The following is a 26704-nucleotide window of genomic DNA, read 5'->3' on the forward strand; positions in this document are numbered from 1 at the left end:
ATTCAGTCAACTATAAATTTGTTGTTCACTATAGTGTAATATGAGCCAAAACTCAAAAACTGGCGTTATTAAGTGAACGTTCAGATTGGAACTATTGCAGATAAACCATTTCCTTTTAATGTCTGAATATAATTTGACACTTGATTGAGGTTTATATAAAATGACATAAATGCAGAAGCATTCAGTAACCGCGTACATTAATGGTTTCCTCGTTGCTGAATAAAACGCTCCGCAGTTGTTCCAAGTCTCGCTCTCTCTCCCGTGCGACCATTTTTAGTTGCTGCATCTCCTTCTCCTTCTCTTCCAAAGCACAGAATTTGGCATCGACTGCGTGCTGGGGGTGAGAATGTAAAAGGTAACAGAAATCACAATAAGCGATTGTTACTAATAACAAAAAGGTCACTGTGTACGTTTTTCATACATTCACACACCGCCCGTATAATGCATTCCCACGCTGACACTCGGTATATTGAGGACATGACCTATCGGTATGTAGGCAGAGAAATGGCTGGTAAGCTGGCCTGGGGCTTATCATCATTCTAGTGCTTCCATTCAAGGCACACTTTATGGGAAGCACGAGGCCTTTACATAGAAACCCAAACGGTCTCCCATCCAGGTTACTCTACCTCTAAAGCAGCATCTCTCTCCTTGATCCTCTGACGTAGCTTCTCCAACAGATGCTCATTACTTCCGGGACATTTCTCCAAGCCTTGCTGATACTCCAAGAGGTCCGTGTACTCCTGAGATGAAAGGAGAGCATAGGAGTTAGCATGTAACTACTAAATCATGAATGTGTTCAATCTTCAACCAACACAGAACTACATTCTAATTTTACAATGTTACATGAAACGATTACCTTAACATACGTTACTAATCAACGTATAATGGCTAAAAATCAAAACAACTATAGCTTAATGGAGTGGTTTTGGAGTACCTGTGACATCACTTTATTGACGCCTTCCTAGCCACGCCCCTACCTGTGATATCACTTTATTATGCATTCCTAGCCACGCCCCTACCTCTGATATCACTATTGATGCCTTCCTAGCCACGCCCCTACCTGTGACATCACTTTATTGATGCATTCCTAGCCACGCCCCTACCTGTGACATCACTTTTTTGATGCCTTCCTAGCCACGCCCCTACCTGTGATATCACTTTATTGACGCCTTCCTAGACACACCCCTACCTGTGATATCACTTTATTGATGCCTTCCTAGCCACGCCCCTACCTCTGATATCACTTTATTGATGCCTTCCTAGCCACGCCCCTACCTCTGATATCACTTTATTGATGCCTTCCTAGCCACGCCCCTACCTCTGATATCACTTTATTGATGCCTTCCTAGCCACGCCCCAACCTGTGATATCACTTTATTGATGCCTTCCTAGCCACGCCCCTACCTCTGATATCACTTTATTAATGCATTCCTAGCCACGCCCCTACCTCTGATATCACTTTATTGATGCCTTCCTAGCCACGCCCCTACCTCTGATATCACTTTATTGACGCCTTCCTAGACACACCCCTACCTGTGATATCACTTTATTAATGCATTCCTAGCCACGCCCCTACCTCTGATATCACTTTATTGATGCCTTCCTAGCCACGCCCCTACCTCTGATATCACTTTATTGATGCCTTCCTAGCCACGCCCCAACCTGTGATATCACTTTATTGATGCATTCCTAGCCACGCCCCTACCTGGGATATCATATTATGCATTCCTAGCCACGCCCCTACGTGTGATATCACTTTATTATGCATTCCAAGCCACGCCCCTACCTCTGATAGCACTTTATTGAAGCATTCCTAGCCACGCCCCTACCTGTGACATCACTTTATTGATGCCTTCCTAGCCACGCCCCTACCTGTGACATCACTTTATTGATGCCTTGCTAGTCACACCCGTACCTGTGACATCACTTTATTGATGCCTTCCTAGCCACGCCCCTACCTGTGATATCACTTTATTGATGCATTCCTAGCCACGCCCCTACCTCTGATATCACTTTATTGATGCCTTCCTAGCCACGCCCCTACCTCTGATATCACTTTATTGATGCCTTCCTAGCCACGCCCCAACCTGTGATATCACTTTATTGATGCATTCCTAGCCACGCCCCTACCTGGGATATCATATTATGCATTCCTAGCCACGCCCCTACGTGTGATATCACTTTATTATGCATTCCAAGCCACGCCCCTACCTCTGATAGCACTTTATTGAAGCATTCCTAGCCACGCCCCTACCTGTGACATCACTTTATTGATGCCTTCCTAGCCACGCCCCTACCTGTGACATCACTTTATTGATGCCTTGCTAGTCACACCCGTACCTGTGACATCACTTTATTGATGCCTTCCTAGCCACGCCCCTACCTGTGATATCACTTTATTGATGCATTCCTAGCCACGCCCTACCTGTGACATCACTTTATTGATGCCTTCCTAGCCACGCCCCTACCTGTGACATCACTAAATTGATGCATTCCTAGCCACGCCCCTACCTGTGAAATCACTTTATTGATGCCTTCCTAGCCACGCCCCTATCTGTGACATCACTTTATTGATGCATTCCTAGCCACGCCCCTACCTGTGACATCACTTTATTGATGCATTCCTAGCCACGCCCCTACCTGTGACATCACTTTTTTGATGCTTTCCTAGCCACGCCCCTACCTGTGACATCACTAAATTGATGCATTCCTAGCCACGCCCCTACCTGTGACATCACTTTATTGATGCCTTCCTAGCCACGCCCCTACCTGTGACATCACTTTATTGATGCCTTCCTAGCCATGCCCCTACCTGTGACATCACTAAATTGATGCATTCCTAGCCACGCCCCTACCTGTGACATCACTTTATTGATGCATTCCTAGACACGCCCCTACCTGTGACATCACTTTATTGATGCCTTCCTAGACACGCCCCTACCTGTGACATCACTTTATTGATGCCTTCCTAGCCAAACCACCTCCCTACAGACTTCCTGAAACAGCAGTCGAATTTCTTTAGCTTCCCTTATTGCACAGTCTGTACCTCCTGCTCCGTTAATAGCCTGCCTCAGCCTCCTGTGTGTGATTAAAGTTCAATTAACGGAACAGGAGATAAGAACTTAAAAAGTAAATACACTGTGCTGTAAGATCCGAATAAAAAATGAAAACATTTGTTTTAATGCAGGCTGTGTCAGTGACAGCCAGGGGAGGTGTGGCTAGGGCTGCAAAAACAGAAACAACGTGATTTAACCACTAAATGGCAGAGAATTGAGCAATGAGGCTGCAGGGGAATGATCTATACACCAAAACTACTTCATTAAACTAAAGTCAGTATTTTAACCTTATTTTTATTATGACGAGAGAAAGAGACAGAAGTGCAATCTACCACCAACGACAGATTAAGGCCGACTCTGACCTGCAGCACACGCTCCTTCTGGGACAGAGTCTGGTTCAGACACTGAATAGTGTGTTCCTGGGTATAACGTTCTCTGCATTTCTCCTCTTCCAAACTCTGAAGTTGCTGGTTCTTCTCTTGAAGTTCTGCCTGCAGTTTGTGTAGTGTGCCGTGAAGCTCCTGAAAACCATGATCAGAGGAAAGGGATAAGTATAAGGAGAATGTTCCTACACAAACGATCTCAAACTGGCTTCTTCTCTCACGGATTGAGCGCACAACACCACCGGCTAGGGGGAAAGTAAGCCCCAAATGTATGACAACCGAGGTGGGGAAATGACATCAACTCAAAGACGGAGACGTGGAAATTCCATAGTATTAAAGAAAAAGGTAACCCACTTTAGCAAGTAGGAGACAGTGAATTTAAAATATAGCCTTTATTGAAAAATATTAAAGAGCTGGATTATGTGTTGAAAACGTTAAAATAATGATCCATTCTAAACATTAGCACCTCAAAAGGTTAAAATGTAACCTGCTACTAGCGGTCACTAGAGGGCGCTGTAATACCGAGCTAATGATTCAAGACCCCGGAATAGCCTGTTAAAATGTAACCTGGTACTAGCGGTCACTAGAGGGCGCTGTAATACCAAGCTAATGATTCAAGACCCCGGAATAGCCTGTTAAAATGTAACCTGCTACTAGCGGTCACTAGAGGGCGCTGTAATACCGAGCTAATGATTCATGACCCCGGAATAGCCTGTTAAAATGTAACCTGCTACTAGCGGTCACTAGAGGGCGCTGTAATACCGAGCTAATGATTCAAGACCCCGGAATAGCCTGTTAAAATGTAACCTGGTACTAGCGGTCACTAGAGGGCGCTGTAATACCGAGCTAATGATTCAAGACCCCGGAATAGCCTGTTAAAATGTAACCTGCTACTAGCGGTCACTAGAGGGCGCTGTAATACCGAGCTAATGATTCATGACCCCGGAATAGCCTGTTAAAATGTACCCTGCTACTAGCGGTCACTAGAGGGTGCCGTAATACCGAGCTAATGATTCCAGACACCGGAATAGCCTGTTAAAATGTAACCTGGTACTAGCGATCACTAGAGGGCGCTGTAATACCGAGCTAATGGTTCAAGACCCCGGAATAGCCTGTTAAAATGTAACCTGCTACTAGCGGTCACTAGAGGGCGCTGTAATACCGAGCTAATGATTCAAGACACCGGAATAGCCTGTTAAAATGTAACCTGCTACTAGCGGTCACTAGAGGGTGCCGTAATACCGAGCTAATGATTCCAGACACCGGAATAGCCTGTTAAAATGTAACCTGGTACTAGCGATCACTAGAGGGCGCTGTAATACCGAGCTAATGGTTCAAGACCCCGGAATAGCCTGTTAAAATGTAACCTGCTACTAGCGGTCACTAGAGGGCGCTGTAATACCGAGCTAATGATTCAAGACACCGGAATAGCCTGTTAAAATGTAACCTGCTACTAGCGGTCACTAGAGGGCGCTGTAATACCAAGCTAATGATTCAAGACACCGGAATAGCCTGTTAAAATGTAACCTGCTACTAGCGGTCACTAGAGGGCGCTGTAATACCGAGCTAATGATTCAAGACCCCGGAATAGCCTGTAAAAATGTAACCTGGTACTAGCGGTCACTAGAGGGCGCTGTAATACCGAGCTAATGATTCAAGACCCCGGAATAGCCTGTTAAAATGTAACCTGCTACTAGCGGTCACTAGAGGGCGCTGTAATACCGAGCTAATAGTTCAAGACCCCGGAATAGCCTGTTAAAATGTAACCTGCTACTAGCGGTCACTAGAGGGCGCTGTAATACCAAACTAATGATTCAAGACACCGGAATAGCCTGTTAAAATGTAACCTGCTACTAGCGGTCACTAGAGGGCGCTGTAATACCGAGCTAATGGTTCAAGACCCCGGAATAGCCTGTTAAAATGTAACCTGCTACTAGTGGTCACTAGAGGGCGCTGTAATACCGAGCTAATCATTCAAGACCCCGGAATAGCCTGTTAAAATGTAACCTGGTACTAGTGGTCACTAGAGGGCGCTGTAATACCGAGCTAATGATTCAAGACCCTGGAATAGCCTGTTAAAATGTAACTTGCTACTAGCGGTCACTAGAGGGCGCTGTAATACCAAGCTAATGATTCAAGACACCGGAATAGCCTGTTAAAATGTAACCTGCTACTAGCGGTCACTAGAGGGCGCTGTAATACCGAGCTAATGATTCAAGACCCCGGAATAGCCTGTTAAAATGTAACCTGCTACTAGCGGTCACTAGAGGGCGCTGTAATACCGAGCTAATGGTTCAAGACCCCGGAATAGCCTGTTAAAATGTAACCTGGTACTAGTGGTCACTAGAGGGCGCTGTAATACCGAGCTAATGATTCAAGACCCCGGAATAGCCTGTTAAAATTTAACCTGCTACTAGCGGTCACTAGAGGGCGCTGTAATACCAAGCTAATGATTCAAGACACCGGAATAGCCTGTTAAAATGTAACCTGCTACTAGCGGTCACTAGAGGGCGCTGTAATACCAAGCTAATGATTCAAGACCCCGGAATAGCCTGTTAAAATGTAACCTGGTACTAGTGGTCACTAGAGGGCGCTGTAATACCGAGCTAATGATTCAAGACCCCGGAATAGCCTGTTAAAATGTATCCTGGTACTAGCGGTCACTAGAGGGCGCTGTAATACCAAGCTAATGATTCAAGACCCCGGAATAGCCTGTTAAAATGTAACCTGGTACTAGTGGTCACTAGAGGGCGCTGTAATACCGAGCTAATGATTCAAGACACGGGATTAGCCTGTTAAAATGTAACCTGGTACTAGTGGTCACTAGAGGGCGCTGTAATACCGAGCTAATGATTCAAGACACCGGAATAGCCTGTTAAAATGTAACCTGCTACTAGCGGTCACTAGAGGGCGCTGTAATACCGAGCTAATGATTCAAGACACCGGAATAGCCTGTTAAAATGTAACCTGCTACTAGCGGTCACTAGAGGGCGCTGTAATACCAAGCTAATGATTCAAGACACCGGAATAGCCTGTTAAAATGTAACCTGGTACTAGTGGTCACTAGAGGGCGCTGTAATACCGAGCTAATGATTCAAGACACCAGAATAGCCTGTTAAAATGTAACCTGCTACTAGCGGTCACTAGAGGGCGCTGTAATACCGAGCTAATGATTCAAGACACCGGAATAGCCTGTTAAAATGTAACCTGCTACTAGCGGTCACTAGAGGGCGCTGTAATACCAAGCTAATGATTCAAGACACCGGAATAGCCTGTTAAAATGTAACCTGGTACTAGCGGTCACTAGAGGGCGCTGTAATACCAAGCTAATGATTCAAGACCCCGGAATAGCCTGTTAAAATGTAACCTGCTACTAGCGGTCACTAGAGGGCGCTGTAATACCAAGCTAATGATTCAAGACCCCGGAATAGCCTGTTAAAATGTAGCCTGCTACTAGCGGTCACTAGAGGGCGCTGTAATACCGAGCTAATGATTCAAGACCCCGGAATAGCCTGTTAAAATGTAACCTGCTACTAGCGGTCACTAGAGGGCGCTATAATACCGAGCTAATGGTTCAAGACCCTGGAATAGCCTGTTAAAATGTAACCTGCTACTAGCGGTCACTAGAGGGCACTGTAATACCGAGCTAATGATTCAAGACCCCAGAATAGCCTGTTAAAATGTAACCTGCTACTAGCGGTCACTAGAGGGCGCTGTAATACCGAGCTAATGATTCAAGACCCCGGAATAGCCTGTTAAAATGTAACCTGCTACTAGCGGTCACTAGAGGGCGCTGTAATACCGAGCTAATGGTTCAAGACCCCGGAATAGTCTGTTAAAATGTAACCTGCTACTAGCGGTCACTAGAGGGCGCTGTACGACCGAGCTAATGGTTCAAGACCCCGGAATAGCCTGTTAAAATGTAACCTGGTACTAGTGGTCACTAGAGGGTGCCGTAATACCGAGCTAATGGTTCAAGACCCCGGAATAGCCTGTTAAAATGTAACCTGCTACTAGCGGTCACTAGAGGGCGCTGTAATACCGAGTTAATGATTCAAGACCCCGGAATAGCCTGTTAAAATGTAACCTGCTACTAGCGGTCACTAGAGGGCGCTGTAATACCGAGCTAATGATTCAAGACACCGGAATAGCCTGTTAAAATGTAACCTGCTACTAGCGGTCACTAGAGGGCGCTGTAATACCGAGCTAATGATTCAAGACCCCGGAATAGCCTGTTAAAATGTAACCTGGTACTAGCGGTCACTAGAGGGCGCTGTAATACCGAGCTAATGATTCAAGACCCCGGAATAGCCTGTTAAAATGTAACCTGCTACTAGCGGTCACTAGAGGGCGCTGTAATACCGAGCTAATGGTTCAAGACCCCGGAATAGTCTGTTAAAATGTAACCTGCTACTAGCAGTCACTAGAGGGCGCTGTAATACCAAGCTAATGGTTCAAGACACCGGAATAGCCTGTTAAAATGTAACCTGCTACTAGCGGTCACTAGAGGGCGCTGTAATACCGAGCTAATGGTTCAAGACCCCGGAATAGCCTGTTAAAATGTAACCTGCTACTAGCGGTCACTAGAGGGCGCTGTAATACCGAGTTAATGATTCAAGACCCCGGAATAGCCTGTTAAAATGTAACCTGCTACTAGCGGTCACTAGAGGGCACTGTAATACCGAGCTAATGATTCAAGACCCCGGAATAGCCTGTTAAAATGTAACCTGCTACTAGCGGTCACTAGAGGGCACTGTAATACCGAGCTAATGATTCAAGACCCCGGAATAGCCTGTTAAAATGTAACCTGCTACTAGCGGTCACTAGAGGGCGCTGTAATACCGAGCTAATGATTCAAGACCCCGGAATAGCCTGTTAAAATGTAACCTGGTACTAGCGGTCACTAGAGGGTGCCGTAATACCGAGCTAATGATTCAAGACACCGGAATAGCCTGTTAAAATGTAACCTGGTACTAGTGGTCACTAGAGGGCGCTGTAATACCGAGCTAATGATTCAAGACACCGGAATAGCCTGTATCCTGCTACTAGCGGTCACTAGAGGGCGCTGTAATACCGAGCTAATGATTCAAGACACCGGAATAGCCTGTTAAAATGTAACCTGGTACTAGCGGTCACTAGAGGGCGCTGTAATACCGAGCTAATGGTTCAAGACACCGGAATAGCCTGTTAAAATGTAACCTGCTATTAGCGGTCACTAGAGGGCGCTGTAATACCGAGCTAATGATTCAAGACCCCGGAATAGCCTGTTAAAATGTAACCTGCTACTAGCGGTCACTAGAGGGCGCTGTAATACCGAGCTAATGGTTCAAGACCCCGGAATAGCCTGTTAAAATGTAACCTGGTACTAGTGGTCACTAGAGGGCGCTGTAATACCAAACAAATGATTCAAGACCCCGGAATAGCCTGTTAAAATGTAACCTGCTACTAGTTGTCACTAGAGAGCACTGTAATACCGAGCTAATGATTCAAGACCCCGGAATAGCCTGTTAAAATGTAACCTGCTACTAGCGGTCACTAGAGGGCACTGTAATACCGAGCTAATGATTCAAGACCCCAGAATAGCCTGTTAAAATGTAACCTGCTACTAGCGGTCACTAGAGGGCGCTGTAATATCGAGCTAATGATTCAAGACCCCGGAATAGCCTGTTAAAATGTAACCTGCTACTAGCGGTCACTAGAGGGCGCTGTAATACCGAGCTAATGATTCAAGACCCCGGAATAGCCTGTTAAAATTCAACCTGCTACTAGCGGTCACTAGAGGGCACTGTAATACCGAGCTAATGATTCAAGACCCCAGAATAGCCTGTTAAAATGTAACCTGCTACTAGCGGTCACTAGAGGGCGCTGTAATACCGAGCTAATGATTCAAGACCCCGGAATAGCCTGTTAAAATGTAACCTGCTACTAGCGGTCACTAGAGGGCGCTGTAATACCGAGCTAATGATTCAAGACCCCGGAATAGCCTGTTAAAATGTAACCTGCTACTAGCGGTCACTAGAGGGCACTGTAATAGAGCCAGTTATAGAGCCAGAGGGCCAGTTAAATCCACTATCAGCATAGAGTCAGAGGGCCAGTTAAATCCACTATCAGCATAGAGTCAGAGGGCCAGTTAAATCCACTATCAGCATAGAGCCAGAGGGACAGTTAAATCCACTATCAGCATAGAGCCAGAGGGCCAGTTAAATCCACTATCAGCATAGAGCCAGAAGGCCAGTTAAATCCACTATCAGCATAGAGCCAGAGGGACAGTTAAATCCACTATCAGCATAGAGCCAGAGGGACAGTTAAATCCACTATCAGCATAGAGTCAGAGGGCCAGTTAAATCCACTATCAGCATAGAGTCAGAGGGACAGTTAAATCCACTATCAGCATAGAGCCAGTTATATCCACTATCAGCATAGAGTCAGAGGGCCAGTTAAATCCACTATCAGCATAGAGCCAGAGGGCCAGTTAAATCCACTATCAGCATAGAGCCAGAGGGACAGTTAAATCCACTATCAGCATAGAGTCAGAGGGCCAGTTAAATCCACTATCAGCATAGAGTCAGAGGGACAGTTAAATCCACTATCAGCATAGAGCCAGAGGGTCAGTTAAATCCACTATCAGCATAGAGTCAGAGGGCCAGTTAAATCCACTATCAGCATAGAGCCAGAGGGACAGTTAAATCCACTATCAGCATAGAGCCAGAGGGACAGTTAAATCCACTATCAGCATAGAGTCAGAGGGCCAGTTAAATCCACTATCAGCATAGAGTCAGAGGGACAGTTAAATCCACTATCAGCATAGAGCCAGTTATATCCACTATCAGCATAGAGTCAGAGGGCCAGTTAAATCCACTATCAGCATAGAGCCAGAGGGCCAGTTAAATCCACTATCAGCATAGAGTCAGAGGGCCAGTTAAATCCACTATCAGCATAGAGTCAGAGGGCCAGTTAAATCCACTATCAGCATAGAGTCAGAGGGACAGTTAAATCCACTATCAGCATAGAGCCAGAGGGTCAGTTAAATCCACTATCAGCATAGAGTCAGAGGGCCAGTTAAATCCACTATCAGCATAGAGCCAGAGGGCCAGTTAAATCCACTATCAGCATAGAGCCAGAGGGACAGTTAAATCCACTATCAGCATAGAGTCAGAGGGCCAGTTAAATCCACTATCAGCATAGAGTCAGAGGGACAGTTAAATCCACTATCAGCATAGAGCCAGTTATATCCACTATCAGCATAGAGTCAGAGGGCCAGTTAAATCCACTATCAGCATAGAGCCAGAGGGCCAGTTAAATCCACTATCAGCATAGAGCCAGAGGGACAGTTAAATCCACTATCAGCATAGAGTCAGAGGGCCAGTTAAATCCACTATCAGCATAGAGTCAGAGGGACAGTTAAATCCACTATCAGCATAGAGCCAGAGGGTCAGTTAAATCCACTATCAGCATAGAGTCAGAGGGCCAGTTAAATCCACTATCAGCATAGAGCCAGAGGGACAGTTAAATCCACTATCAGCATAGAGCCAGAGGGACAGTTAAATCCACTATCAGCATAGAGTCAGAGGGCCAGTTAAATCCACTATCAGCATAGAGCCAGAGGGCCAGTTATATCCACTATCAGCATAGAGAAAGTGCAGGTTACGATGTGCACCAGAATTACTGCAATGTTTCAAAGTTGTTATAGTTCCAATAGTGACCCTTTATGATGTAATAAAAAACGGATTCTCATAATTTCAGACGGTCACAAAGCGCAGAAACCGCGGTACGAGCAGTCCGGTTCGAGCAGTACGGTTCGAGCAGTCCGTTTCGAGCAGTCCGTTTCGAGCAGTCCGGTACGAGCAGTCCGGTACGAGCAGTCCGGTACGAGCAGTACGGTACGAGCAGTACGGTTCGAGCAGTACGGTACGAGCAGTACGGTACGAGCAGTCCGGTACAAGCAGTCCGGTACGAGCAGTATTCCCCGATTGAATCGATGTAACTAATCTAGAATTACCTGATTGTGTTTCCATGACGTTTCCTTCTGCCTCTGTCCTGCCAGAAGGTCAGCTTCCAATAAACGCTGAGAACGCTTGGCGTCCGTTATCTCTCGATCCTTCTGCCTCAGAGAGTGCTGCAAGACTTGGAGTTCATTCTGGGCACAGAAAAGGGCGTTCTGCAGGTCCAGAACCTGGAGTTGGGATGGGTTTACCTGAGAAACCTTGAAACACAACCAGACAAAATCAGGGCCATGTGATACCCTAGGTAAACGTGATGTTTTTAGCTCTCTATTGTCATATATTGTTATAAGCTGGCAATCAGCACAGAGAGAGCAGAGCGGGAGGAGGGGACATGGAACACTGTTTCTCTTCTGTATCCTCATTTGATATGTGTGCCCTGGCTGTGCCTCGTCTGAACTGGATTATCATGTAATTTGTTAAATCTTTAATATAAAATTAAAAGGAAAGAAACTCAGTTCTTAGTTCAATGTTTTAGTCAATTGTGTAAAGTCCTGTTACTTCTTGGTTTGTTTAGCTCAGTGGAGATTAACTCAATTGCCCAGAGCACCTGCCTTGCAAAGACTTCTCATTGAGCTGCATTGGGAATTCTGTGATTGGACAGCCACAGAATGTCTGGGCGGGGTTAGAAGGGGAGGGCTTGAGAAAGCTGCAGACAATAGATCTACAGGTATTACAGGCTGATTTTAGATATAACTCCAATTACCAAAATGCATAATTAAACGCATGTATGTTATCATCTTCTAAATAGTGATTGTTTTAATATTATATGGGCAGCGGAGAGTCCCTTTAACTCCAAATTTAACCTCCCCATTCTCTGAATAAATCCGGATGATGATGATGATGATGATATGCTGTGGTGGTTAAGGCCATGCTAGTTCTAATATAAGAGGGACAGACAGAATGGAAGAGAAAGCTGCACCACATCAGATCTGTTAGAAGTGACACTACCCACTGCACACACCTGGAAATGTTCCCTTTGGATTTCATACAGCATTTCCTGCAGCTTAGCGATAGCTGTATTCTGTTCCTCCACCGTACGACACAACTCCGCAACCTGGAACATGGAATGCAACATTAAAAGAACACGCACCACAACTTGCTGTATTATCACAGCCTTGTGTAGTGCCTATGGTGCTATGAGTCTTTTACCCCAAACTGCTTTCCCATTAAGTGCAATTCCATTGAATGCCAATGACAAGCTGAGAGCTAACCTGCTCCCAGCACTCTCGGCCTACAATTACCACGACATTAGTATACTTTAAGCAATACTAGTGTGGTCGAAATGGGGGCGCGCAACGAGTGCCTTCAATATAGTTTGAAAAAAATACAGGAGTTGTGTCAATAGACTTACAGCACCATAACCACCACACTGAGCTGTAACAAAGCAATAGGCTGTAGTGGTTATGGTGCTCAGAGTGTCCCCGTGTGCCTCGGACAGGGAATAAAATACTTCTCCAATATGTTTAATAGTGAATAGACTCTGTGGTTTTCTTACCTCGTTATCTCTGCTTTGCACGGTTTCATGAAGGGTCTGGATAATGCTCTCCTGATTGTGTGATAATTCTTGTGTAGAGTTTAGATCTTCCGTCACCTGATTCAAACTATCCTGCAGGATCTAGTTACAATGAAGAAAAAACATGGAGGTTATCCGTACGCCAACTCTGAGCAACGATACAACACAGAGGTTATCCGTACGCCAACTCTGAGCAACGATACAACACGGAGGTTATCCGTACGCCAACTCTGAGCAACGATACAACACGGAGGTTATCCGCACGCCAACTCTGAGCAACGATACAACATGGAGGTTATCCGCACGCCAACTCTGAGCAACGATACAACATGGAGGTTATCCGTACGCCAACTCTGAGCAACGATACAACACGGAGGTTATCCGTACGCCAACTCTGAGCAACGATACAACACGGAGGTTATCCGTACGCCAACTCTGAGCAATGATACAACATGGAGGTTATCCGTACGGCAACTCTGAGCAACGATACAACATGGAGGTTATATCTTATGCCGAGGGCATCTGGCAGCAATTCAGATCTGGACTTTCCTTCCAGGGAGGAACCCAGTCTGATATGCTAATGACAGGGTCCAAATTTCAGCCCTGGTGAGTAGATATTCCCCAGGTTAGTGTGCTATGGACTATCTGAGCTTTTGAGGGAAAGCGGCTTTCAGTCTTGCTAATATTATAGGTTCTCTCTGTAATAGTGCAAGAGCTAATACTACCGTAGCTTGAGACCTCAGTGGGGACTAATCGAGGGCAGGCTGCTGAAGTTTGAACAATTTTCAGATTTTGCAACTCATCTTGGCTTCTAGTTTATGAATTCACATCCAAAAAGTTACCTTATTAGTGGCTTCAGTCTCCAGGAGTTTTCTCTGAAGATCCTGCACGTGGACTTCGCCTGCAGAAACACGCAACACGGTGTCCTGGTGCTGCTTTTCAATCAGATTCTACAAAGTAAACACAATCAATAAGCAACGTCTCAATCTGTGAAGAGAAGACTCCTTAGAAAAGATGGTTTTGTCCTAAAGCAACTGCAGAAACTACCCTAATAAATTAAGAGACATTTTCTGAAAGAGCAAACCCAAAAAATTCGGGGTCTACTAAATAATCTACAGCAGGGCTGCCATCAACGTATTGATAAGTTCCACTCATCATCAATGATCAGATGAAACCTTGCTGGGCATAGACAGATACAGTAAGTCCGGGCAGGTTAGAAAGAGGGTTTGCAAAGGCTGCAGATAAGACATCTGCATCTTCTGCAATTTGTTTTTAACCCCTTAAGGACACGACATGTGTGACATGTCATGATTCCCTTTTATTCCAGAGGTTTGGTCCTTAAGGGGTTAAATATATCCCCAATTAACAAATGCAGAATTTAATGCACACGCTTCATTGGGGTATGTCTACCAAACAGTGTTATTTTCTGTTTTTGCTGTAAAATGCAAAGTATATTTAAAGGTTGCAGGGTCGTTTTCGGCTAATGTGTAACATATCAGTTGTTTTCCATTTAAAACCTGCTGTGTGTGTGTTGGCGAGATTGGCCTCAGGCAGGAGTCTGTCACAATGAAGCCCTGTGAATCCTAAGTAATAAAGAATCTTTTCATACTGACGGACAAGCACCAGGGATCAAAGTCTATCAAAGTTTAACGATGGAAATATCCCGCAACAAGCACAGCTGAAAAGTGAACATTTACCTTAACCAGTTGGTAAAGCTCATACTAAAATAGATTGTGTGCTACTTAAAAAGAGAATATTGCTTTAAAGGAGCACAATGCATCACAACTACTACAGCCAACCCAAACGGAGTGGTCATGGTGCTAGCAGATTTCGAACGCCACCTAAACCAGACATGGACAAGAGCAGAGGTGGAAGTCCATCATTAGCAATATAGCAACCACGGGGCAGTTTCTGGGTGCTTGTGAGACCCCTGGTTTTAGCCAAATTGCTCAAAAACTGTTTGACACAGAACTGGGGAACATGCACCCTTTGCCTACTAGCACCATAACCACTACAACACGCTGTAAAGCTAATGATGTTAAAACAGCCCCTTTAATTGAGAGAGGTGATTGGCATAAGAGAGACGGCTTCTCCTACAGAAACCTAGACACAGCACAGGTGCCCGAGGGAAGGTACGTTGTCAAACCTTACTAAAATCAGTTTGATGAGAAACCGTGGGTGGGTGCCAGGGCACTTTTCTATTGGTTGTGGTGCTTGGAGTGTTCCTGAAGGGTCAGCCTTTGGATCAGGGTGATCCTCATCTTTTGGCCAAATAATTCCAACAGTTTTAAAAACTCTGTACAGACTGTCCCAAACCCACTGCAATGACATCGTTATAGTCAGCTACGGTCATTACAGTCAATATGCAATGTGATCCCAGGTCAGATGGGAATTCTGAATAGCGCGCTTAGTTATCCCAATGTATGGTGATTTAAGATCAAATTACATATGGGTATGTCCATCAGAGACACAGCACGGAGACGCAAATCACGAGGGATTTTGCTCTGCAACTAAAATGAGGTCAGGTCTTGAGAGATTATCTAAAAGACATTTCACTTTGAAGCCAATTAAGTCTGCCTGTAGGTAATTACTCAACGCCAATCGGCCCGAGAGCTTTGAGCTCCTTAGCAGCCAGTGAAGTCCTGATGTCATCGCCTTGATGGAGATAATGTAAAAGCAACTAACGAGAATCACTACTGTAAACACAAACGGTGAACTAAATCCGTGTATGGGTAATGGAAGGAAACAGACACGATCCCATTCTGTATCGGCTAACGAACGAAGACGAGTCCGTTAATCTGTCTGGGAGTTAATGATATATAATGAATGGGACCATCTGCTATGTTCTGGTACACAATAACATGTATGAAAAACTATTCACTGATCTCAAGCACACAAACCAGCTTTTTAAAGGGAACCAAAATAAGAACATGCCCTTGTAGTGCAAGATTACAAATATCGGTTTACGGACCGTTAAGGACCAGTGAAAAAACAAACAAAAAAAAAACATTTTTATATATAAATTAAGAAAATAAAAAGTGATACCAGTGCAGCATAACACTGTACAGAAACCAAAATTGAAAATATTAAAATGCCAGGAGATTTGGTGGAGAATAAGAGAATATCCCATAGATCAATGAAGGCATATTAATGTTTATTCAGCCCGTGTGTCGGCAATAGGCCGCAAGTTCATGCATTATGACAACGATGATGTCACGGCGCACACAAGCGTGTTTTTATGCGATGCTATGACTCCGTAGGAAAAGTCTCAGTAGCTCCTGATGTCAACAATGGCACTTCCAATGTGATGGCAATGACTGCCCTTCAGCTTGAGTTTACGCAAACGTTGCAAAAGTTTGTCTTTAATAGAAGAGTTAAAAAAAATAAACAAACACCCAGCATAACTAAGGCGTCCATTAATTCTCTCAGCAGGTGAAAGAAGTTAAAAAAAATAAAACACACACATACACACTCTATTTTTTTATTAATACATACATACACTTCGAGTAAAATTACACATGAATTTAATATATATTGTATGTATATTATATTATGAAAAAGAAATAACTAATTAAAACTTTATATATAAATAATTTTATTCTAACTGTATTTTGATATTAATATAAATATATCAAAATACACTAATAAAATTATACATATACGTATATAAAAATAAATATCATACGAAATATATACATGTCCATATACATAATTACATAAATAATTTCATAAATATACAAGTAGACTTCAAATATATATAAATATATATATATTATATATAAAAATAATAATTCTACGTATATATTTATGTAAAATTTTTAAATAATTAAGTAATTTTATTAATTACAATTTGCGGGACCTGCCTGACAACCCAGGCCGAAAGGGACTTTAATTTTCTAGCACTATATTTAACCCTCTAACTTTCCAAGACACCATAAAACCTGTACATGGGGGGTACTGTTTTACTCGGAAGACTTCGCTGAACTCAAATATTAGTGTTTCAAAACAGTAAAACGTATCACGGCGATGATATTGTCAGTTAAAGTGACTTTCTTTAATTTTTCACGCACAAACGTCACTTTTACTAACAATATAGTTGTTGTGATACGTTTAACCCCTTAAGGACCAAACTTCTGGAATAAAAGGGAATCATGACGTGTCACACACGTCGTGTGTCCTTAAGGGGTTAAAGGGACTCTATAGTCACCATATAAAAGCAAGAAAGACAGGTCCCCCAGCCTTCCTTCTTGCTTTTATATGTACTTTCATTCATTAAAAATAATTTTCGAGGTGTTTTTATATTAAAAACTTACCTCCGTTCCAGCGCCGAGCTCCCCGCTAGGCCGCGCCCCCTTTTTCGTCAAAATGACGAAATTGCGGGGCCCAATAGGGCCCTATGAAGAGGGCCTGTGCGGCGGGTAGGGGCCCTAAAATTATCAATGAGGGGGGGGACCTACTGTCCTCACCGGCCCCCACCCCTGAGCGGCGGGTGGGGGCCCTAAAATTATCAATAAGGGGGGATGGGACCTACTGTTCTTTGGAATTTTCCCACGCTTGTAAAATGACACAGAGCACTGTGATTGGATGGATTTCAAGCCATCCAATCACAGTGCTCTGTGTCATTTTACAAGCGTGGGAAAATTCCAAAGAACTTTCCCACGCTTGTAAAATGACACAGAGCACTGTGATTGGATGGCTTGAAATCCATCCAATCACAGTGCTCTGTGTCATTTTACAAGCGTGGGAAAATTCCAAAGAACTTTCCCACGCTTGTAAAATGACACAGAGCACTGTGATTGGATGGCTTGAAATCCATCCAATCACAGTGCTCTGTGTCATTTTACAAGCGTGGGAAAATTCCAAAGAACTTTCCCACGCTTGTAAAATGACACAGAGCACTGTGATTGGATGGCTTGAAATCCATCCAATCACAGTGCTCTGTGTCATTTTACAAGCGTGGGAAAATTCCAAAGAACTTTCCCACGCTTGTAAAATGACAAAGAGCACTCTGATTGGCTTAAACCCACCAATCAGGGTGTTCTTAGCCTAATTGCAGGGCGGGGCAAGGCTTTATAAGCCTTCCCCGCCCTGCGGAGCTCAGTCTGCGCGGAGCCCTCCATGGGTGAAGATGGATAATTTTTTTTGCGCTCGTTTTTTTTTTTTTTAATTGCGTTGGTTATTATGGATTTTTATTTGGCCTTTTTTGGGGCTGAAGAAAGAAGATTTTAGAAGAAAGAAAACATCGAATGGTAAGTTTTTTTATATCATTTTTTTTTTTTTTTACAGGTTTTTAGTTAATGTTCCCCCCCTCATTATTTTTAGGGCGAGGGGGGTAGGTAGGGAGATAAATTTTTTTTTCTTTGTATTTAGGGCCCCCACCCACCGCTCAGGGGTGGGGGCCGGGGGGGACAATAGGTCCCCCCCTTATTGATAATTTTAGGGCCCCCACCCGCCGCACAGGGGGGGGGAGGGACAGTAGGTCCCCCCCCCTTATCGATAATTTTAGGGCCCCCACCCGCCGCTCAGGGGTGGGGGCCGGGGGGGGACAGTAGGTCCCCCCCCTCATTGATAATTTTAGGGCCCCCACCCGGCACAGGGGTGGGGGCCGGGGGGGACAGTAGGTACCCCCTTATTGATAATTTTAGGGCCCCCACCCGCCGCACAGCGGTGGGGGCTGGGGGGGGGGAGGAGAGTAGGCCTCCCCCCCCCCTTCAACCACTATTGTGGACAGTAAGCGTCCCTGTGGGTTCGGGCTTCAGCTGTCAGCTGAAGCCACGCCCACAGCAGTGCTGACAGGCTATCAGCACACAAAGCCCGTTCACAGTGCTTTGTGTGCTGATAGCCCGTCTGATGCATTCACCCAGAATGCATCGGACGAGAGGCCTTTTTAGGGCCTCTGAACTCGGTAGTCCCTCTGGTGGCCGTCTGATTGACTGCAACAAGAGGTGTTCCAAGCTTCCAATGTAAACACTGCATTTTCTCAGAAAATACAGTGCTTACAAGAAAAAGGCTCCGGGTAGCTGTAGCACTCACCTGAACAACCTCAGTAAGCTGAAGTTGTTCAGGTGACTATAGTGTCCCTTTAACTGTTTTGAAACACTAATATTTGTGTTCAGCGAAGTCTCCCGAGTATAACAGTATCTTCCATGTACAGGTTTTATGGTGTTTTTGAAAGTTACAAGATCAAATATAAGGCTGTTTTTTCACATTGAAATTTGCCAGGTTGGTTATGTTACCTTTGAGAGCGTATGGTAGCCCAGGAATAAGAATTACCCCCATGATGGCATACAATTTGCAATAGTAGACAACCCAAGGTATTGCAAAAGGGGTATGCCCAGCCTTTTTCAGTAGCCACTTGGTCACAAACACGTACAAAATAGTTTTTTGCATTTTTAACACATAAATATAAATGCTAACTTTGGCCAGTATTTGTGACTAAGTGGCTACTAAAAAAGACTGGACATACCCCATATTGAATACCCTACTAGACAGCCAGTAGAGGGACTTTGTAGATTGAAATGTCGTTTGGTCCAGTATCTGATGCTGGACATCCTCACGCTCTGCATGAGGTCTTCCAGCGTCAGATTTTTCCCCATAAGACAGCATTTATTAATGTCCATCGCCGCACACGGCTGACGTCGACGGGGGGAGGAGCGTGAATGGAGCTTGACCCAGCACCGAGGGACTGGATTCAGGTAAGTGACTGAAGGAGTTTTAACGGCTTTGTTTTCCGGGCACTATAGGATCCCTTTAAAATCCCCATAGGAGAGCATTGTTTCAGGAAGGCCTAATGCGCGTGCAGCTCTCACCACGCATGCACTTTAGGTCCCCCCATTGCCGTGACGCTGCGGGAGGTAGAGACAGAGCAAGCACTGGAATGTATAGATGGACAACATAGACACCCAGGCCACTCATCTCAAGGAAGGGTTTGGCTGCCATGTGCCCCCTCTAAAAACACTGCGGCCCTGCAGGAATGACAATAACTTCCCAGCAGGGTTAACGTGCCCCTAGTGAGAGCCACTAGAGGGGTTTCTGTAAAACCCTGCTATTTTAATCTAATGATCTCAGAGAGACCACCTAATTGGTGCCACAAAGCAACGCTATAGTGTTCCTCTAAGATCAAACTAGTCAAATTTGAAAAACGATCTAAGTCAGCTATGCTCTCCAGTTTAGCAACTCTGGCCTGAAATGTGACATTTACTTGGAATTGTCACGATAGTATTTAAACCGGTATGTTTTGGGCAATAAATAGATTACTTCGGATGTTTGAAAACCATTGTTAAGTAAACAGATAAGCTGGTAAATGTAATACATACCTCTGTGCGGAGTGGCATATAATCCTCATATATATCTTGCCATAAGTGATGTGGATCATCAAAGTCAGCAAACTCAAGAGAGATCGTAGGAGGAGACTCGGCAATGCTGGTAAGGTGTCCGAGCCCGATGGGTGGCACGGCTGGAGGACTAATAGTCATCGTGCTGGTTGGCTTAAAGCCAGTTAGGCGAGATTTTATGGGTATTCTGCTGCCTTTAGGGCTTTGAACTGGCCTATAGTCAAACATTTTAACCAAATGCATGGCAATGTCCATCTTGTTTCCATAGTTTGATGGGTAAACAGCCGAGGTACCAGAATAGCAGTCCAACCTGGAATAATCCGAAGCAGCTTTAATTGCCTCCTCTTCTTTTCGAGGCTGAGGAACAGTTTCGGGGATATTTTGGAGTGACTCAACAGAAGAGCCAGAAGACATTTTCTCAGCACAGTCAACATCCACCGACACCTTGACATCTACGACATCCCCAGATGACTGGTGGATCCCAGTTGCTTCTTCATTGAACACGCTGGCAGGACATCCAGTGGAAGGTCCATAAGAAATACTTTTAGACACTTTCCTTGGGACCTTACAAACGGCTTCGTAATCTGAATCAGCTACTCTCAAGGCTGAACAACCACGGCATCGTCTTGGCCGGGCACCTGTACTGTCTGTATGCGGGCAATGTTGCTGCTCTGGGCTTAGGTCATCTAATTCAGTCCAACACTCAAACCCAGAATATGCAAAATCATCCTGAAGAAGGGCAGAGTATTGCAAATCGGGTAGAGTTGAAATATCCACTGTGCACTCGCCAAGTTTGGTATCCACGTTGTCTTCCTCAATGTTGTGCTTTTTGTACAGGCAAGCAAGGCAATGCTTCAGTCGATCTTTTTCTAAAATTAGTTTCTGCAGGCGCTCAATGGAGAGGGCTTCAATCCGAGCGATAACGGTGTCGAACCTATAGATGCGCTCTAACATAAACGCACACTTGCTGCAGGAGAACTCGGCTTTGCCGTCTCGGGAGACCTCCTTGCCCAGGACATGTGACAAGACCACCTGCAAGTTCAACTTGGACGCAGTGTGAAATATCCAGCGGCGCTGATTGCCGCACAGCTCCCGGCCGCAGATCCGACAAATTTCCTTCATCTTTATGTCCAACATCAACAGCTTCGTCTCCACAAAAAAAAAAAAAAATTGTTGAATTTTAAATGATAAAAAAAACGGAAATTCCCGATCACTGAGAGTAAATTAATAATTTCAATCACAAATATTTAAAAGAGAGATAATTTACTCAGCTGGCTGTGTTAAGGTAGAGAAATTCATTTGGTCAGTAGTACAAAGTGACCTATAGTCGTGGCAAGCAGTCTGAAGAAGCGACTTATCCACTTACGCGTAAATTAGGAAGTGTTCCGATAATCCAAATAAATTGTGCTTTTCAATCTCATAATCCTGTCGGCATCCGAAGAAACATTATCCGTTATAGAGAGATCTCACATATAACACAGGGGTCTTTGAATTGTTAGGTTTTTTCTGCATCGATTTCCACTGGACTGAATGAAAATTAATCCAAAGTCCAACATTTTATCCAAAGATATTTAAAAAAAAATCAAAAAAAAAAATCACTGATTTGTTTAAGTTATCTGTAAAATATGTATTTGCAAAGGATAGATCAGTAAATGGGAATTTTAAAAAGAATAATCCATGGATAACATCCGTTGTATGTAGGTACCATCAGGCTGCATGTGCCGTGTTATATGATGCGTGTCATATATTACATGTAATGTGCAAAGGCAGCATAATACAGGCCTCTTCTACTTCTCCAACCATGACTTACTGATACCCTAGCTAGTCCATCTCCTCGGGTACCCCAGGTATCAGTCTGTCTCCCTCCCCGGGTATCAGTCTGTCTCCCTCCCCGGGTATCAGTCTGTCTCCCTCCACGGGTATCAGTCTGTCTCCCTCCCCGGGTATCAGTCAGTCAGTCTGTCTGTCTCTCTCAGTCTGTCTGTCTGTCTCTCTGTTTGTCTGTCTCACTATCTGTCTGTCTCTCTGTCTCTCTCTGTCTGTCTCTCTCAGTCTGTCTCTCTCTGTCTGTCTCTCTCTGTCTGTCTCTCTCTGTCTGTCTCTCTGTCTGTCTCTCTCAGTCTGTCTGTCTCTCTCAGTCTGTCACTCTCTCTCAGTCTGTCACTCTCTCTGTCTGTCAGTCTCTCTCTCTGTCTGTCAGTCTCTCTCTCTGTCTGTCTGTCTCTCTTTGTCTGTCTGTCTGTCTCACTGTCTGTCTGTCTCTCTGTCTCACTGTCTGTCTGTCTCACTGTCTGTCTGTCTCTCTTTGTCTGTCTCTCTGTCTGTCTCTCTTTGTCTGTCTCTCTTTGTCTGTCTGTCTGTCTGTCTGTCTCACTGTCAGTCTGTCTCCCTGTGTCTGTCTGTCTCACTGTCTGTCTCTCTTTGTCTGTCTCTCTTTGTCTGTCTGTCTGTCTGTCTGTCTCACTGTCAGTCTGTCTCTCTGTGTCTGTCTGTCTCACTTTGTCTGTCTCTCTTTGTCTGTCTGTCTGTCTGTCTGTCTCACTGTCAGTCTGTCTCTCTGTGTCTGTCTGTCTCACTGTCTGTCTGTCTCTCTTTGTCTGTCTCTCTTTGTCTGTCTGTCTGTCTGTCTCACTGTCAGTCTGTCTCTCTGTCTGTCTGTCTCTCTTTGTCTGTCTGTCTGTCTCACTGTCAGTCTGTCTCACTGTCAGTCTGTCTGTCTCACTGTCTGTCTGTCTCTCTTTGTCTGTCTGTCTGTCTGTCTGTCTGTCTCACTGTCAGTCTGTCTCTCTGTCTGTCAGTCAGTCTGTCTGTCTGTCTGTCTCTCTGTCTCCCCGGGTCTCCCTGTTGTACCCTGAGCCCCCCAGTTCCCGGTACCCAGCTCAGTATCAGCCCCCGTTGCCCCCCTCCTGCCCTCTCCTGCCCCCCCCCCTGTCCCTCCTGTCCCGGCTGTCCCCCGCCCTGAGCCGCCGCCGGGGAGGATGAAGAAGATGATGATGAGCCGATGATGATGTTGCTGATGTAGCTTTTTTCCTGCTCAGATTTCAATATGGCGGCTCGCGGTGGACGCCGGGAAATGTAGTTCTCACGGAGAATAGCAGGAAGGGCGCATGCGCAGAGCTAGCTGGGACCACGTGACCGGTTCAGAGCCACGCTGGCAGACACTGAGCACACAGACAGCACCAATACTGTGTGATCATTACTGTGTGTCTCCATGGCAACCAATACTGTGTGATCATTACTGTGTGTCTCCATGGCAACCAATACTGTGTGATCATCACTGTGTGTCTCCATGGCAACCAATACTGTGTGATCATCACTGTGTGTCTCCATGGCAACCAATACTGTGTGATCATCACTGTGTGTCTCCATGGCAACCAATACTGTGTGATCATCACTGTGTGTCTCCATGGCAACCAATACTGTGTGATCATCACTGTGTCTCCATGGCAACCAGCTATATCTATATACTGTATAATCACTGTCTCCATGGAAACCAACTATATCTATATACTGTATAATAACTGTCTCCATGGAAACCAACTATATCTATATACTGTATAATCACTGTCTCCATGGAAACCAACTATATCTATGTACTGTATAATAACTGTCTCCATGGAAACCAACTATATCTATATACTGTATAATCACTGTCTCCATGGAAACCAGCTATATCTATATACTGTATAATCACTGTCTCCATGGAAACCAGCTATATCTATATACTGTATAATCACTGTCTCCATTGGGAACCAGCTATATCTATATACTGTATAATAACTGTCTCCATGGAAACCAGCTATATCTATATACTGTATAATCACTGTCTCCATGGAAACCAGCTATATCTATATACTGTATAATCACTGTCTCCATGGAAACCAACTATATCTATATACTGTATAATCATTGTCTCCATGGAAACCAGCTACATCTATATACTGTATAATCACTGTCTCCATGGGAACCAGCTATATCTATATACTGTATAATAACTGTCTCCATGGAAACCAGCTATATCTATATACTGTATAATCACTGTCTCCATGGGAACCAGCTATATCTATATACTGTATAATAACTGTCTCCATGGAAACCAACTATATCTATATACTGTATAATCACTGTCTCCATGGAAACCAGCTATATCTATATACTGTATAATCATTGTCTCCATGGAAACCAGCTACATCTATATACTGTATAATCACTGTCTCCATGGGAACCAGCTATATCTATATACTGTATAATAACTGTCTCCATGGAAACCAGCTATATCTATATACTGTATAATCACTGTCTCCATGGAAACCAACTATATCTATTTACTGTATAATAACTGTCTCCATGGGAACCAACTATATCTATATACTGTATAATCACTGTCTCCATTGGGAACCAGCTATATCTATATACTGTATAATAACTGTCTCCATGGGAACCAGCTATATCTATATACTGTATAATCACTGTCTCCATGGCAACCAGCTATATCTATATACTGTATAATAACTGTCACCATGGAAACCAGCTATATCTATATACTGTATAATCACTGTCTCCATGGAAACCAGCTACATCTATATACTGTATAATAACTGTCCCCATGGCAACCAGCTATATCTATATACTGTATAATCACTGTCTCCATGGGAACCAGCTATATCTATATACTGTATAATAACTGTCTCCATGGAAACCAGCTATATCTATATACTGTATAATCACTGTCTCCATGGAAACCAGCTATATCTATATACTGTATAATCACTGTCTCCATTGGGAACCAGCTATATCTATATACTGTATAATAACTGTCTCCATGGAAACCAACTATATCTATATACTGTATAATAACTGTCTCCATGGAAACCAACTATATCTATATACTGTATAATAACTGTCTCCATGGAAACCAACTATATCTATATACTGTATAATAACTGTCACCATGGGAACCAACTATATCTACATACTGTATAATAACTGTCTCCATGGAAACCAACTATATCTATATACTGTATAATCACTGTCTCCATGGGAACCAACTATATCTATATACTGTATAATCACTGTCTCCATGGAAACCAGCTATATCTATATACTGTATAATCACTGTCTCCATGGAAACCAACTATATCTATATACTGTATAATAACTGTCTCCATGGAAACCAACTATATCTATGTACTGTATAATAACTGTCTCCATGGAAACCAACTATATCTATATACTGTATAATCACTGTCTCCATGGAAACCAACTATATCTATTTACTGTATAATAACTGTCTCCATGGGAACCAACTATATCTATATACTGTATAATCACTGTCTCCATGGAAACCAGCTATATCTATATACTGTATAATCACTGTCTCCATGGGAACCAGCTATATCTATATACTGTATAATCACTGTCTCCATGGCAACCAGCTATATCTATATACTGTATAATAACTGTCACCATGGAAACCAGCTATATCTATATACTGTATAATCACTGTCTCCATGGAAACCAGCTACATCTATATACTGTATAATAACTGTCTCCATGGAAACCAGCTATATCTATATACTGTATAATCACTGTCTCCATGGAAACCAGCTATATCTATATACTGTATAATCACTGTCTCCATGGAAACCAACTATATCTATATACTGTATAATCATTGTCTCCATGGAAACCAGCTACATCTATATACTGTATAATCACTGTCTCCATGGGAACCAGCTATATCTATATACTGTATAATAACTGTCTCCATGGAAACCAGCTATATCTATATACTGTATAATCACTGTCTCCATGGGAACCAGCTATATCTATATACTGTATAATAACTGTCTCCATGGAAACCAACTATATCTATATACTGTATAATCACTGTCTCCATGGAAACCAGCTATATCTATATACTGTATAATCACTGTCTCCATGGAAACCAGCTATATCTATATACTGTATAATCACTGTCTCCATTGGGAACCAGCTATATCTATATACTGTATAATAACTGTCTCCATGGAAACCAACTATATCTATATACTGTATAATAACTCTCACCATGGGAACCGGCTATATCTATATACTGTATAATAACTGTCTCCATGGCAACCAGCTATATCTATATACGGTATAATCACTGTCTCCATGGGAACCAGCTATATCTATATACTGTATAATAACTGTCCCCATGGCAACCAGCTATATCTATATACTGTATAATCACTGTCTCCATGGGAACCAGCTATATCTATATACTGTATAATAACTGTCTCCATGGAAACCAACTATATCTATATACTGTATAATCACTGTCTCCATGGAAACCAGCTATATCTATATACTGTATAATCACTGTCTCCATGGAAACCAGCTATATCTATATACTGTATAATCACTGTCTCCA

General features: G+C 43.8%; 1 protein-coding gene across 7 annotated transcripts in view; it reads right to left on the reverse strand.

The window, feature by feature from the left end:
* The window catches only part of PDE4DIP (phosphodiesterase 4D interacting protein), a 297818-nt gene that overhangs the window by 75355 nt on the left and 195759 nt on the right, over positions 1 to 26704 (reverse strand). For 5 of the 7 annotated variants that reach the window (XM_063427113.1, XM_063427115.1, XM_063427114.1 and 2 more), the window contains exons 1-9: positions 21656 to 21856; positions 20272 to 21438; positions 13798 to 13905; positions 12938 to 13057; positions 12404 to 12496; positions 11439 to 11642; positions 3419 to 3577; positions 627 to 740; positions 197 to 334 (exon numbers count right to left, since the gene is read on the reverse strand). In XM_063427113.1, coding sequence (XP_063283183.1) covers positions 197 to 334; positions 627 to 740; positions 3419 to 3577; positions 11439 to 11642; positions 12404 to 12496; positions 12938 to 13057; positions 13798 to 13905; positions 20272 to 21426 — 2091 coding nt within the window. In that variant the 5' untranslated portion in view covers positions 21427 to 21438; positions 21656 to 21856. Of the gene's footprint in view, positions 1 to 196; positions 335 to 626; positions 741 to 3418; positions 3578 to 11438; positions 11643 to 12403; positions 12497 to 12937; positions 13058 to 13797; positions 13906 to 20271; positions 21439 to 21655; positions 21857 to 26704 lie in introns of those variants that run through there. The other 2 variants (XM_063427119.1, XM_063427118.1) reach the window with 1 other exon arrangement.

This window comes from Pelobates fuscus, chromosome 7 (assembly GCF_036172605.1).
Source record: "Pelobates fuscus isolate aPelFus1 chromosome 7, aPelFus1.pri, whole genome shotgun sequence".
Taxonomy (NCBI): Eukaryota; Metazoa; Chordata; class Amphibia; order Anura; family Pelobatidae; genus Pelobates; species Pelobates fuscus.